This window comes from Strigops habroptila, chromosome 1, assembly GCF_004027225.2.
Source record: "Strigops habroptila isolate Jane chromosome 1, bStrHab1.2.pri, whole genome shotgun sequence".
NCBI lineage: Eukaryota > Metazoa > Chordata > Aves > Psittaciformes > Psittacidae > Strigops > Strigops habroptila.
This window is the reverse complement of record NC_044277.2, coordinates 48,603,256-48,616,925: the sequence shown is the minus strand read 5'-3', so window position 1 is coordinate 48,616,925 and position 13,670 is coordinate 48,603,256. Positions and strand designations below refer to the sequence as shown.

Genomic DNA, 13,670 nt, shown 5'->3' with positions numbered 1-13,670 from the left:
AAGACAAAATTGGTTCTCTTGAAAAGACTGTAAACTAAAACTTGGCGAAGAAAAAAATACTGTTTTGCATGTTTTAAGAGCTGTTTTCTGTTAAAAAATCACAAACTTTCCTTGTTATTTTGAATGTTTCTTGAAAAATTGAGTTTCTGAGCTATTTGATGTCTGGTCTTTAGCAACATCTTTCATCTGCTTGAATGTCTTTCGGATCTCTTTAAAATAACGTTTCTCTGTTGTGTCTGAAACTCTGAGCTAGTGGATCTGGTGAGATGCTATCTCAATTTCCTCTGTTTCCCCTGAAAAGGATATATTAGAACCCCCAGTTACAGCATTGAGTTGTGAAGCCCCATTTGCTTCTGTAACTGATAAAAAGAAGAAAATGAAATGAAATCTTTTGAAGATTTATCACTTGTTTTGGTTTATTTTGTAGGTTTTTGTCAAGCAGGGAAGGATTTACGGTTAGTATCTCTGTGCATGGAGCAAATTGATATCCCAGCAGGCTTCCTGTTAGTAGGAGCCAAATCTCCCAACCTTCCTGAGCACATTCTAGTGTGCGCTGTTGACAAGCGGTTTTTGCCAGATGATCATGGAAAAAATGCACTTTTAGGTAAGAGATTTTTTTTTTTTTTCTTCAAGCCATAGTAATTCAGAGAAAAAGGTCAGTTCAAAATTATCTGAAGTCATTTCAGCTAATGACCTTCTGTTAGAAATATGTTGAGGAGAGGCTTGTTTTTATTAAATTTAGATCTATAGCTGAACCTGCCTTAAAAGCCCATTTTAAAACAAGTCCCTGATTCCACAATTAACTGCAATCGAAGCTTGGTGATTTCTGTGTAGGCAGAAGTCAATTGTAGCCCTGGCAATCTAAATGTGAACTATTCATATACTCTTTATCTCTACTGATGCTTACAGCATTTTCATTTAAGAAGAAATCTGCTCATGCAACTGTTGAAGATGAGCTATCTATTTTTCTGTAGATTAAGGGACAAACTCTGCCCTTGGCTCCACCAGGAACATTGTTCTCAATAGGAGCTCTGAGGGCAGTTTGCTTCTCAAAATCTAATACTTCTCTAAAATCTAATGTGTGTGGGGGGGAAAAAACCCCACATTTATGTCATAATTGGTTACATTTATGAGCTTTAAAATTTTAATACAAGAATGCTTCTTGATGATTGAAGACAGGTGTATGTGCACTTAGGTTTCCTGCCTGGCTTACAACTGGTACACATTTTAACAGGCTAGTAAAAGTGATTTAGTATATTTTGGTTCCTTTAGCCTGTTTTGAATTTGCTCTCTCGTTTCTCCCTCCAGTCATTGTGCTGCCTAAAATATATTCAGAAAGACCTTTCAACAAGGAAGGAATTACAATAAAACATAAATACCCTGATTTAACCACACTGCTCAAATTCTGGTCCAGATCAGCAATATTTAGCATAACTATTTAAACACCTCATTTTTGTACTTATGTGCTTTAATGTTATTTCTCCCTTAATATGCTTCTATACACTGTAAACCTTTGGACCTAAGGCAGAAATCCCACTGACCTGAGTTAGATAGGAGCTGCGGCGTGATGTGCGCTTGCTGAGTACAGTTGGAAATGTGGGCTTATGGGGTTATCTGGTGTGTACTGTCATCCTCAGAGGAGTTTCTCCCCCACTCATCAGGGGAAGCGTCAAGAGCTGATCAATAAGAACTATCTGGTAGACAGACAGATGGTGTTTAGTCTGATTAAATGTGGTACTACTTGGCTTTGTTGGTAAGCCTTCTTCCCCCCACCCCTCAGCTTTGTGTCCGTCTATCACCTCTGATATAATTTCATAATGAGCCTAGAGACTCACATCTCTGCTCTCGCATTGCTCATGTCACATGTTTAAATGTCTCTATTTGTGTGACTGGTACCTGTGGGTAAAGAATTGGCTTGGTAGCTCTGTCAGACCATGATGATTGTTTCTGACAACTATGGAGAGGCACCAATAGTTCCTGTGGGTTGCAAGGCAGAAGGCAAGGACTGTTTTAGTTCCAGGAGAAACAAGATGAAATAATCTACTTCTTGGAATCCTCAGCAGCATGATGGTAAAAGATGATAATGAGGCACAGTAAGGCTAAAGATAATGGCCTAATTAGTAGGAGTTCTGCAGAAAATGCATTGTGTCAAAAGACTGAATATTTTTTTCATAAAACTACAAATTTGGTTGCCAGGTGAGTGTAGGAACCAGTGTTCTCCACGGTGCTTGGCATTGTGGAAAATAATGATAGTCATGAGGATGAAAATTGGTTCTATTACAGATCTTCAACTCATCAGTAAATGGGGAAAAAAAACCCCAAACAGCCACAAAATTAAAGCATTTCTACTTGGTATTAATCTGTCCAGCTCTATTATAAATAATTATCCATGTTTCAGAAGGAATATAAAGTATTTCTTAATTAAGGATTGAAAGCAATTCAGAGATGAGTGGAGTGGCAAGTAAGCCAGAAGAGTTTAATTGTTCAGCATTAGATAATAGAGGGCTTATTCAAACAACAAGGATTTTAAGGCAGGCCCATTTCAGAACATGCCCTGTGCTTTGTTCTAGGAGATGATAGACCACTGCCATCTATACGCAACATTCCCATTAGCATGGTTGTGAATGGCACTGGAAATCAAGAGTGCTTATAACCCTCAGTCTGAACCCTGTCTTCCAGACCTCAACTCAACTCTGTGAAACCATGTTGGAAACATTGCAGAAAAGCAGACTTTGTTCCTGAATCCGTTACTTTCATGAGAAGTTGTAGGTTTTTAACAACATTCTGAAGCACTCCTAACTTTTGCCATGAAAATCTTGACATCAAATGATTGCTTTTAAGACTTTAAGGAGCTTGTAAGGTCCAGCTTTCTTGGAAAGTGCTTCGTAAAAATGAGTCTCAGTGAAAATTTATGACGCATTAAGGTTCGTTTTAGTCACATGAAGTTTTTACTGTGGATTAGCCACTGTTTTGAGAGAGAAGTGCGTGCAGCTTGGTGCTCGTGGGTTTTTAAATGTAGAAAAAAGGAATTATTTTTTTTTTTCCTTATGGAAATTTCCTAGTTTGGCATCATAGTTCTCCCGCTGCCGAGTAGTTATTCCTTTCTACGCTGTGTAAAGTAGAAAATTGGTGGTAGGATTTTGGCATAAGTTAGTATGACCTAGAAAGATGGAAAAGTTTCAGAAAAGCTAAGACTAAAATCTGCCTGTGTTTGGCTGCTTCCCGACACACATGTGCTGTGCAGGGCATCCACAGCCGTCTGGCTGAAGGCCTCCAGTAGCTCTGAACTGGATATGCAGGTAGGTTAAAATAGCCTTATTCTTTGCAGATAGTACCAGTCATTTAATCTGTGTATATCTTCTGCTTCATTCTTCCAGGATTTTCTGGGAATTGCATAGGCTGTGGAGAAAGAGGATTTCGGTACTTCACAGAGTTTTCTAATCATATCAACCTGAAATTAACCACTCAGCCAAAGAAGCAGAAGCACTTAAAGTACTACCTAGTAAGAAGCTCCCAAGGTGTACTGTCAAAGGGACCCCTTATTTGCTGGAAAGGTAATAAAGATGCCCATTCACTTATGGGGTTTTTATTATGTTAGTGTGATGCTGAATGAAAAATTGAAAGTTGCTGTTGCAAACGGATGCATCAAAAGGAACTGTAGAAGATGACTTCCATTATTGCTTGAAGGAGAAATCCCTACTGATTTCACTGAAGTCTAGATTTTGCCAAAGAGGTCTTAATAGTAACCATGCAATTGTAAATAGCCCTCCTCCATTTCCCCATACTTTCAGTAGGAGCCTTAAATCTGCCCATCCTAAGATGTGCAGCCATCTTGGTAGAAGAAATAAGGTTGCTCAGTCTGCTGATTCTTTTCTGTGCCTGAAGCAAGATGACTCACGGCCAGGGCTCCAACATCGGCTTTCCACTGATACTCATCTTAGCAGGTGCAATTCAATCTGTCTAATGCCTGAGGATAGCTAGCACGCTATAAGATTAAGAAAGCTCAGGTCACTGATCTCAGGGAAAGAGGAGAAATCTTGCATATTATTGCCATTTATACTGTGTTTTACACTTGGGCTTAGCCTCCAGTGGAGCAGCCTGTGCAATATTGTTATGTACTAAAGAGATTATGTTTGTGACCCAAAGGCAAGGTAGCCATGGGGTCTGTTATTGGGGGATGCAGGGTTTTGGAGCTAGAGCCATGCAAAGACTCAAGGAGGGAATGGTTTACCTACTCACTGTCTACCAAGATGATGTATATGCAGAAAGCCTGTCTTCCTCAGCTGTGGTCTCACTCAGTAAAGACAGAGTTCGATCTGGTGCCTATTGTTCCAAAGAGGATGATGTGAGGAAAGGAGAAGCTCCACAGGAGGACTGACACACATCTGAAGAGTCACATCCTTATGTGAACAGCAGCATGACACCAGAAAGAGATGGTTATCACTGAGCTGTATGAGTGATTATAGTATTGTATCAGTTAGTGGTTCAAAGGGATCCTGGCTTCAGCTGCTTTTCTCAGTTGCTAGTATAATTAACTACAGCTTTAGAGTAGATGTGTATTTCAGCAGCATTTTTCACAAAAACTACAGAAAGATTTAATTTGGTAGTGAAGTTCCAGATGCAGAAAAAGGAAACCTTATTGTACTTTTGGAATCCTTTTCCTGAAACCCCTCCTTGGTGGTCATGCAGTTGAGGTTGGCCTGGTATATGCAGCCAAGAGTAGTGAGACAGATACTGGGGTTACTTCTGGTTATATGCTGATTACAAGTGTTGTGAGGACCCATGAAAGTTTAGAAAGTTGGCCAAGAATCGACCTCATGGGCATTTTTTCTAATAGGCTCTATCCCCCTATTGCTACAATCCATCTGGTAATGCTCCACCCTTTACTTACATTAAAGGTCTAATTAGAAGAAGAGAAATGCTTTTAAACACTCCCTTTTCTTCAAACAAAACCTGATTAGATCTGTGTTTTGAAATGGATTAATGTGTGATTTTTAAGGTGACTTTCTACTCCCTCAACTCAGTTTTCATCCAGACAGACACTCACAGCACTGAGATCTCCCTGAAGGTTTTGTGGAGGCATACTAAGAATCTGGGCTTCAGCACAATTTCTCCTTTTAAAGGGCAACATATGATGGTTTGTATAAAGGTTGTGCCACAGAAGCCGCTGAGTGTTTCCTGGGATATGTCCAGTATCTTCAAATCTCTTGGAAGCTGCAAACCAAGGGCTCTTGCCATTTTGCAGCATCTGGTCTGTATTTGCCTGGCCCTCAGAGTGGCCCCCAGGGAAGTTTTGTTAATTAGAAGACAAAGTTGACTAAACTGCAAGAGCCATATTTTCATTGAATGCTGCCATTTGCTGCTGTTTGTTGTACGTGCTGTATGTTTTGCTTTTAACATTTTGTCGCCTTTCACCACCGTGTTGCTGAACTTTCTTTCTGGAAGGCAGGCCTTGTTAATATGTACTGTAGCTGCTTCATTTGCAGAATGTAGAAGCAGGCAATCATCTGCTGCTAGCCTCTCTGCTAAACCAAATCCTTCGGTGTCACCGTCCACGACCCCAGAGGGTGGATCAGCTAATGGATACAAATCAGGGTTCACTCAGACAGGTAGGAGCTGAAAGTGCTGTAAAGATAACCATTGGGGGTGGTAAGTTACCTCAGGTACTGGTGGTTCAGGGGTGCTGCAAACAACTGGGTATTTACTTCAAGCCGTGTGTAGATTACAACGGGGAGGATGCCTTTCAAAATTTGCTTTGTGAAAGGTTAAGATGCAGGTGAAGCTGAAGGTTAGCTTAGTCCTCATAGGAGTAATCGATTAAAAAGTATTAAAAGATCTTCTGATTCATTTATTTGATTCTGTTCCTCCCTGTGTGGTTTCATGTAATTTTTTTTTTGTGGATCTCAAATTTGAATTACACATTGCTAGGGAGGTGTTTACTTAGTACATAGACTAGGCTATTTGTCTAAAAAAAGAAATAATCTCCTTTTGGGGCTAGGGGGTAGTTTTTATTTATTTGCTTGCTTATTTATTTATTTAAATTTATTTCACACAAGGGTGTGCTTAGAATAGCAATTTCCCCATACACATACAGTGGTTTTGTGTTATATGAGGTAACATACATCTTATAACTGTTCTATAAAGCTATTAATGACATACTTAAACAAGGAGAAACTATAAAAATCAATTATTGGCTGACAAAGAAGCAGCATCTTAATTTCATTTATCTATTTATTGCAAATAGGCAAGGTGCTTCTCTTCGAGCTTTTTTTCTCATTGCTTTTTTGCAGCTCCATCTATGCTGTTATATGGTTTTGTGTCTGTTTGCGCTATTTCTTGAAAAATTAAAAACAGGAGAAAGCTTTCTGTTAGTTGTTGTAATTGGTTGATTGTACCAGAACAAATATTTCTCTAGGGGAGTATGAAATGCAGATACAAAACTGAGATTGTTAAAATACTTCTTCCACTTTCAAAGTATGTTGAAAAGGAATAACAAACAAAAGCTGAACGCATGCATTCTTATGAAATTGTAATCACTGATCAGTATGTTCAGAGACACTTTCCCCAGGTGGTCACTCCTTGTCTCTGTTTAGGAAGCTATATGCTTTAGACTTCCACTAAATGAGTGTTGTTTAAACACATCTGCATTTCATTGCATGATCCCTTGGCTTCCAGATCCTGGCATGAGAACTGTGCAGATGCATGAGAACCTATTTATTTGAAACAAAAAGTGATCTAATATTTACACAGCTTTGTCTTCTATTGTACCTGCCAAGTTAATAGATACACCTTTTATATACTGCTTTTTCCTTATCACTCACTGTGATTTTCAGTCTACTTGGTGTTTCTTTGTATCACTGTTTGTACTCTTAGGTCATGGTTGCCAAAACCTTTTCATCTCCTGCTGTTATCTTCTAGTGAAGATAATGCCACATGCATACATATGAATCCCCTGTGACCAGGAGAAGGGGGGAGAGCACCTTTTTTTGGTGGTGTGAATTCTGACATGTGTCACCTATGATGGAGGTCTGACTTTTTCTCTCCTAGGCTCTGAATAGCTGTTTGTACTTTGAGTTGACTTCTTGGTTGTTTTATGACAGGACTACTTTTTGGCAGGTCGCTTTCTGAAATTGTTTTCAGTTTATTGTCAACTCACACCCATTTTTATCTTGTAAACTTGTGTCAATATTTCTGGTTTCTGCCCTTACAAGTGATGGTTTGGCCTCTAAGTTCTGGAAGATGCCTGTAGGTATGCAGTTATGGGCACAACCAGAGTACTGTGTTGAAATGGTAATTTCATGATAGAAATTAGAACACAGAGAATTCTGAAATACCATAGTTAATGTTGACAGTATGGTGTGGCCATGACATTGCAGACGGGTGTCAGGTTCACCTTTCAAAATGGTGTGGGAAGATGCAGTTCTGTTGCAAAGAAGAGGCAACTGGCAACGAAAAATGGCTGAAACCTTGAACGGTATCAAAAATTCAGTTTTAGGCAGGCACATGAAAGGGAAAACTTCATTTCAGGTGTTAAAAGGGTGTTAGGCAACTGGACAGTTTGCCTTGAGGAAAGCTTTAACACTACGTATTTGCTATATCATATTTAATGAGGGATCGGTGATTTTCTTCAAAGCCCCTGACCTGGTGGTCTGTTTTGCTCACCGTTCAGCACATTTCCCATGAATGTGGACAAGGTTTTCTGGTGGAGCAGCAGCAGTAAAGGCTTCTGTGTTTGTTCCCTTCTCAGTTACTCTGTCTGGCAAAGCAGACTCTCCTCCCCACCCTCATTCACCAAATGGTGTGTGGCCTGAGGGTGAAGGTATTTGGCAGATCGAGCTGGTCTTTGCCTTCTGTTTTCTTTACCCGGCTGTTTTACTAGGACATCTGTAGGTGAACTTAGCCTACTTTGCCTACTTGTTGCAGACTACTTTCTGGACAGACGCTGAGTGAATATTCTTTCACTCCAGTTAAAAGAATTTGGATTTGTCAGTGTATTGTCATTTGAATACCGAATTTTTCTTGAAGTAAATTGCTGATATTAAATGTTAAAGTAGGGGCCTACATGCTGAGAGGTTTGGAATTGTTTCTGATTTACGGTTTTATACTGGGCAAGTATTATAATTTGTTCTTCACTTTATCCAATTAGAAAATGAGGTTTATATTTTTCAGACTTGGTAAAGCACTCTAAGGGACTGCTATTTGTTAATTCATTCCAAGAGTTCAGGCTCAGATACCCTTTATTTCTTATCCAACTCTGCTGGATGTACAGTTTTCATAGCCTTATAGATAGTAGTGTTGTAAGGAGGTTATGTATTTGATACTTTTTCTGCCCTAAGTCAAGCCCAACTATGTATGAACCCCTGTCAAAGATTCAATAACTTGTTCTTGAAAATCTCAGGTGGTGGAGATTCCACAACCTTCTAAAACAACTTACTCCAGTGCTTATTCCCTATGCTTGCTGGGAGCAAGTCATGTAAGCTCTTTCCCTTCGCTTTCTCATCTGTAACACGGGATAACCATTCACTTGCCCACGGGGGTATTTTGAGGAGCAATGAGATAGCGCTTTCTACAGTTAAAGTATTTTTTGAGTGTATGGAATGCAAAATATTGTAGAGGAGATCAATCATGGGTTCAGTAGATTATAATATTCTGTAGAAATGCTCAGTTAAATGTTTGTTACAACTCCTAAAAAATACCAATACATGGTGAATTCTTAGGAGTGTAAAAAAAAAATTATTATATGCATTAAAAATTATTATATGCATAGATGAGTTTAGATAAATGTGTATGACTTTATATTTATATAATACAAATTATATATGCACATATATAGAATTTTTAATCATTACTTAATGAAACAACTTATTTCCTCAGATTCTTCAGTATTCAGTCCAGCAAAATCATCTTCTGCTATTAATTTAAGTGGAACTCAAGACCCATCCCGGAACAAGAATGTTGTGAAACCTCTGGCTTTGTCAGTACAGCTCGTAGGAAAAGCATTTGCTGCAGGTACAGCTTTGCTTTCCAGGATAGCTGAGAGCTATCCTGGAAATCACTATCTTAACAGCCAAGAAATAATGGAGTCATCTTTTTGGTGCAAAAAGGAAAGAAAAACGTTCACTAGCATTCTCCAAAACTCTCATCTTATTGCAGTCCTCTGCGCAGAAATTTTTCATGGTCATTACTATCCCAAAAGTGAACCTCACCATGGCTTTCAGATTTGACATTCTGATAAAAGTGCATGTCGTATCCCTCTTTGCACTTCCTAAGATATCTAAGAGAGCATAAAAGTCACCTCTTGATATCACACTGATTCTTGCCTCAGTAACCGAGAGCTTTGTGGTGTTCTGCATTCGCAACAGGTACAGTTCCTCCATATACATTTAAAAGAGTTTTAATATCTGTGCTATTTTAATTGTTCATTTCTGTATTGTGTGTTTAATAAATTAGGATCCTCAGCTGTGGCATCTAAATCCCCCACTGGTTCTCTGTTGTGATATTCTGATTGTTTATTACTTTAGCTTTATATATGCCCATGAGCATTAAATTTTATAATGATGTAGTATATCTTCTATTTTATACAATTTATATTGTTATTGTTCATAATATTAGGCTGTACCTAATAAATCATTAACAGTTCTTTATGTAAAATACTGTTTTCCCCTCCATACTTGTATAAGAGAATTCATCTTGCAGTGAAATTACTTCCCACCATTTCAGCCACTTCTGTAACTGACCCATGTTGACCATATCTGTCCATACTAAATCACTGGCTGAGTACAAAAGGGAAGCATTAATGGCCAAGTGATGTTATTCAAATTTTTCTAATTGGCAATCTGAGGCTCTTGTGCCTGTATTTATTTGGATGACTGCGACTGGAGAGTTCCACGTTGCACTGTTTTAAGCCAAATACCCACATTTCAAATGCTTTCTGTTGCAGCTTACATCAGCCAGCTGCTGCACTATCTTCTGCGGCTGCTCCTGGAATACGTTCCTGGGAGCTAAGTCCGTGTGGAGCTGGCACGTAACAGCAAGGAGCTGTAGTCCCCACTGGGCTCCATGTCTGCTCTACGCAGTTTATGCCATTGTTTGTTTCTTTTTTTCTTCTGCAAGAATTAGGCTCTGAAAAAGCATAAGGAGCTCAGAAGTGTGAAAATAGCATCTGGCGATCCTCCGTTGTTGTAGTTTCATTTCGTTATCTGGATGTAGTGGTTCTGCCAGGGTATCAGGCTTGCTGTGTACAGTACATGGACAACTGGGGGGAAAATATACAGATGCACCAAAGTGGCTTAGAAATCTTTACAAACTGAATTAACTATGCACTTTTTTTTCTTTTTTTTTCTTTTTTGATTTTCAGGATCTAAAAAAACAGGTCACAAACTACACAATAATTTTGTGTGTGTGATTTTCTATTTTATTTTGGTGGGGGTTGTTTGAGTATTTTTTTCTTCCGCCTATCTGCCCCACCCTGAAATCTGGAGACCTCGTTTCAAGGTTAGGATTTTGCAGCCTATGCCCAAATTATTCTCTGCCAAGTACACTTCATGCTTTCCATGGAGTATGTTTCTTTCAGTCACGCGTCTTGCCCTGTTCTTTTGTGTATCCATGTGGCTGTATTATTTTGTTTGTTTGTTTTCAAGATCGTCTCAAGCCACACACTCTGTATTTTATTATACTCAGCTCCTCTTTCGCTGCGTGCCACTGATGTTGCTAATGGAAACGCTAATGGAGGAAGAAATAACGTATTGAGTCCTACAGTCTCTCGGCCAATGCCTCACTCGACATCTCCCAGTCCTGGCTGTGCAGCTGGAGACCAAGGTAAAGAAAATTTCTCTGTTTTTATTGTAAGGTGCACTGACTGTTGAGCCTGAAATTCGTGATTTTGTTCTTCTTCCCATTTTAGCTGTTTCTGCAATTCGGTCTTTACAGATCCATTTGGTTTTTGACATGACCATTAATGATAATTTTGTACTTTTCAACACAGGTAACAACATTTTTCACATCATAGTCCGCCTTCATGTAAATTTAAATGTAAACCTCTGGTGCTCTGTGACATGGTACCAGCTCGACACCAACATGAAATGGAAATGTGGGCTGGATTCTGGTCATTTGGGAGGATGGGGTTTAGAATTAGTTTTTGTTTTCCTTCTCAGCATCCATGTCAAGTTCTGGACCACCAAAGAAGCGTCACCGGGGATGGTCTCCTGGGTCTCCAGTTCCTCCTCCTGGTTTGGCAGTACCTGTTCCTACAATTCGGCCTGCAGCAAGAACAGGTAAAACTTGAATAATACAGAGATGTCATTTCTAGAAACCTGTCCTCAGCTGAACCAGTAGCCTTGTGCTGCTTCTCTTGTGTTGCACAGAAAACATAACTGAGCTTGTTGAAGTAGTTAAGGACATCATGGAAAGTTTTTCAGATGCCCCAGAGAAGCACACATTGTCTGGTCCTTGTTGCCATAATCTTAAGATGGGACACAGGGAAGGTGAAACTATGTGGGGAGAGAGAGTTTGTGAGACCAAATGTCTTTTGTGCATGGAAAAGGTGCAGTAGGGATATGTAGCATCATGATATGAGATAGGATTAATTACAAGTATGTGTGAATACTTATCAATATCCATGTAGATACCTCTTTATACATAACTATTAATAAAACTGCTCACTATTTGAGCACTTTTCAGTTGAGGGATTCAGCATACTTTGTAAAGGGGAATAAACTATTACTTACTCCTCTTTATAGAGTGAGAGAAAAAACATACAAGGAAATAAAAAAACCACCCATTTGTCAACGTTCACAACGTATTTTTAACTCTGCTTTTGAAGGTTTGGTTTTGAGATATTTAGGAACTAATTTTCAGAGATATACGTCATAGGAAGCAGGGTTGCATGGTAGTGCAGGCCTGCCTACTTGAGCATGTCAAGTCAATCGTAGCTTTAGGGGATTTCTAGCTTCAGAGACTTGCTGAAGATGTAAGATACAAGGCAATCGCCCTATTTTTCTTGAGTTTGTCTCCACCAGTCTACTACCCCTGCTGTGTAACTCCATTTTCCATGGCTTTCTTAGGGGGTTTTTTATTCCGTTGGATAAAAAATTTCGACTGCTAAAACATATGCATACATTCATGCTGTCTTTGATACTTTTCTATTGATGGCATTGTTTGAAAAATCTGTTACAAACACCAAAAGAAGCCTGAGAAACTTCTGAAGCAGACCTCATGCTGAAACCTGATGACAGAGTTCTTGCGCTTTATTTCTTCTAACTTGTGAAAGCCTCTCTTGCTCTTTCATGAGTAAAGCCTAATTTTTATCCTTGTGGCAAGTGTCTAAGGACAGCTTTGAGTTTCTGGCCTGTTTTTGTTTTTGTTATCTACTTAAATTCTAGGTCAGAAGCCAGAGCAGTCCTTCCCTTGTATTGAGAGGCAGTATTGGGAGGTAGCCTCTGTCTTAGAGGTGGCCTTTTGGCTTAGTACTTGGCTTTGTTTAAAGATGCATATTCAAACCTGTGTTCTCCTCTCTCATTCCCACCAACAATACAGTGGTCAGAAACAGTTTTATTTTAGGGGTGGGGCTACAGGAGGATAGAGGCTCTTAATTTAAATTACTTAAAACTATAGCAGGAAATGCAGAGACCTTTGAATTTTATTACAGTTAGTGATCTGCAGTAATTTTTTCTTTATTTGTTCATACGGCCAAATCACAGTATGAGCCTTTTAGTAATGAAAGCTTCTCTTTTCTTTATTTTATAGAGCCTCTTTTGTCAGCCCCAGTTCCTCAATCCATGTTAACTGGAATTTTACAGCCTCAACCCATCCCAGCAGGGGAGAGTGTAATAGTTCCTGAAAACCTGCTGAATAACTCGGGAGTCAGACCAGTGATTCTGATAGGTAAGTCTTACACTGGGGAATCAAATGCTGCATTTTGCACAAATACGTGCTCCCTTAGGAGAAAAGGTTTTTCGTTGGTTCTGGCATTCTGTACAATGCAAAGTCAGTTTGTCAGGGATAGTTTAGGTGCTCAACATTTAAAATTGGAATTCAGGCGATCTCTGGAGAGCTTGATTTGCAAACAGGTCACGATTGGGTCAAATCTGTACAAAACCTCTGGCCAAATTGATGTTTTGCACAAATAAGATTTTTGTGAAGTCCAAGAATAGAAATACTACCATGTAATGAAAACAGCTTTCCAGTGTAAACAACTTACAAAACAAGCAAATATTTCCTGCAGCATTTGTAGTCCAAATATTGAAGCCCAGGGATTCTGCATGAGAAGCAGAAAACTGATTCAAATTGACTAATCAGAAGCAAATCATGCTAAATCTTTGTCTTTTACAGTCCATACTTCTTGTAAGCAAATGAGAGAACAGATCAGGCTTTTAAAATCATGTATAAAGTACATTGTTAACCCTTAGAAAGACATTGCTTTTACTTTAAAAGTATAACTCATAATGTGAATATCCCTTTCAACCTGAGCTATTTGGGCATGCTATATAACAAAAGATTGGTCAGGTAGTACTGCCAAAATTTTGATGAGTGATTTTTCTGGAGGTTTTTTGACTCTAAATCTCTTCTCAGTCCAGCATAGTACAGATGGTTGTATAAAGAAGCTTCAGAGTTAACAGAATATACCTATCGATATAATCCACAGAATAGTTTATCATTCCTGAAGAAATGGA

At 39.0% G+C, this 13,670-nt stretch overlaps 1 protein-coding gene across 6 annotated transcripts in view; it reads left to right on the top strand.

Moving 5' to 3' along the window:
• The window catches only part of GREB1L (GREB1 like retinoic acid receptor coactivator), a 137,458-nt gene that overhangs the window by 82,247 nt on the left and 41,541 nt on the right, over positions 1-13,670 (top strand). For 4 of the 6 annotated variants that reach the window (XM_030483752.1, XM_030483759.1, XM_030483736.1 and 1 more), the window contains 7 exons: positions 428-604; positions 3,378-3,554; positions 5,487-5,609; positions 8,875-9,009; positions 10,681-10,818; positions 11,154-11,273; positions 12,745-12,882. In XM_030483752.1, coding sequence (XP_030339612.1) covers positions 428-604; positions 3,378-3,554; positions 5,487-5,609; positions 8,875-9,009; positions 10,681-10,818; positions 11,154-11,273; positions 12,745-12,882 — 1,008 coding nt within the window. The remainder of the gene's footprint in view (positions 1-427; positions 605-3,377; positions 3,555-5,486; positions 5,610-8,874; positions 9,010-10,680; positions 10,819-11,153; positions 11,274-12,744; positions 12,883-13,670) is intronic. The other 2 variants (XM_030483776.1, XM_030483766.1) reach the window with 1 other exon arrangement.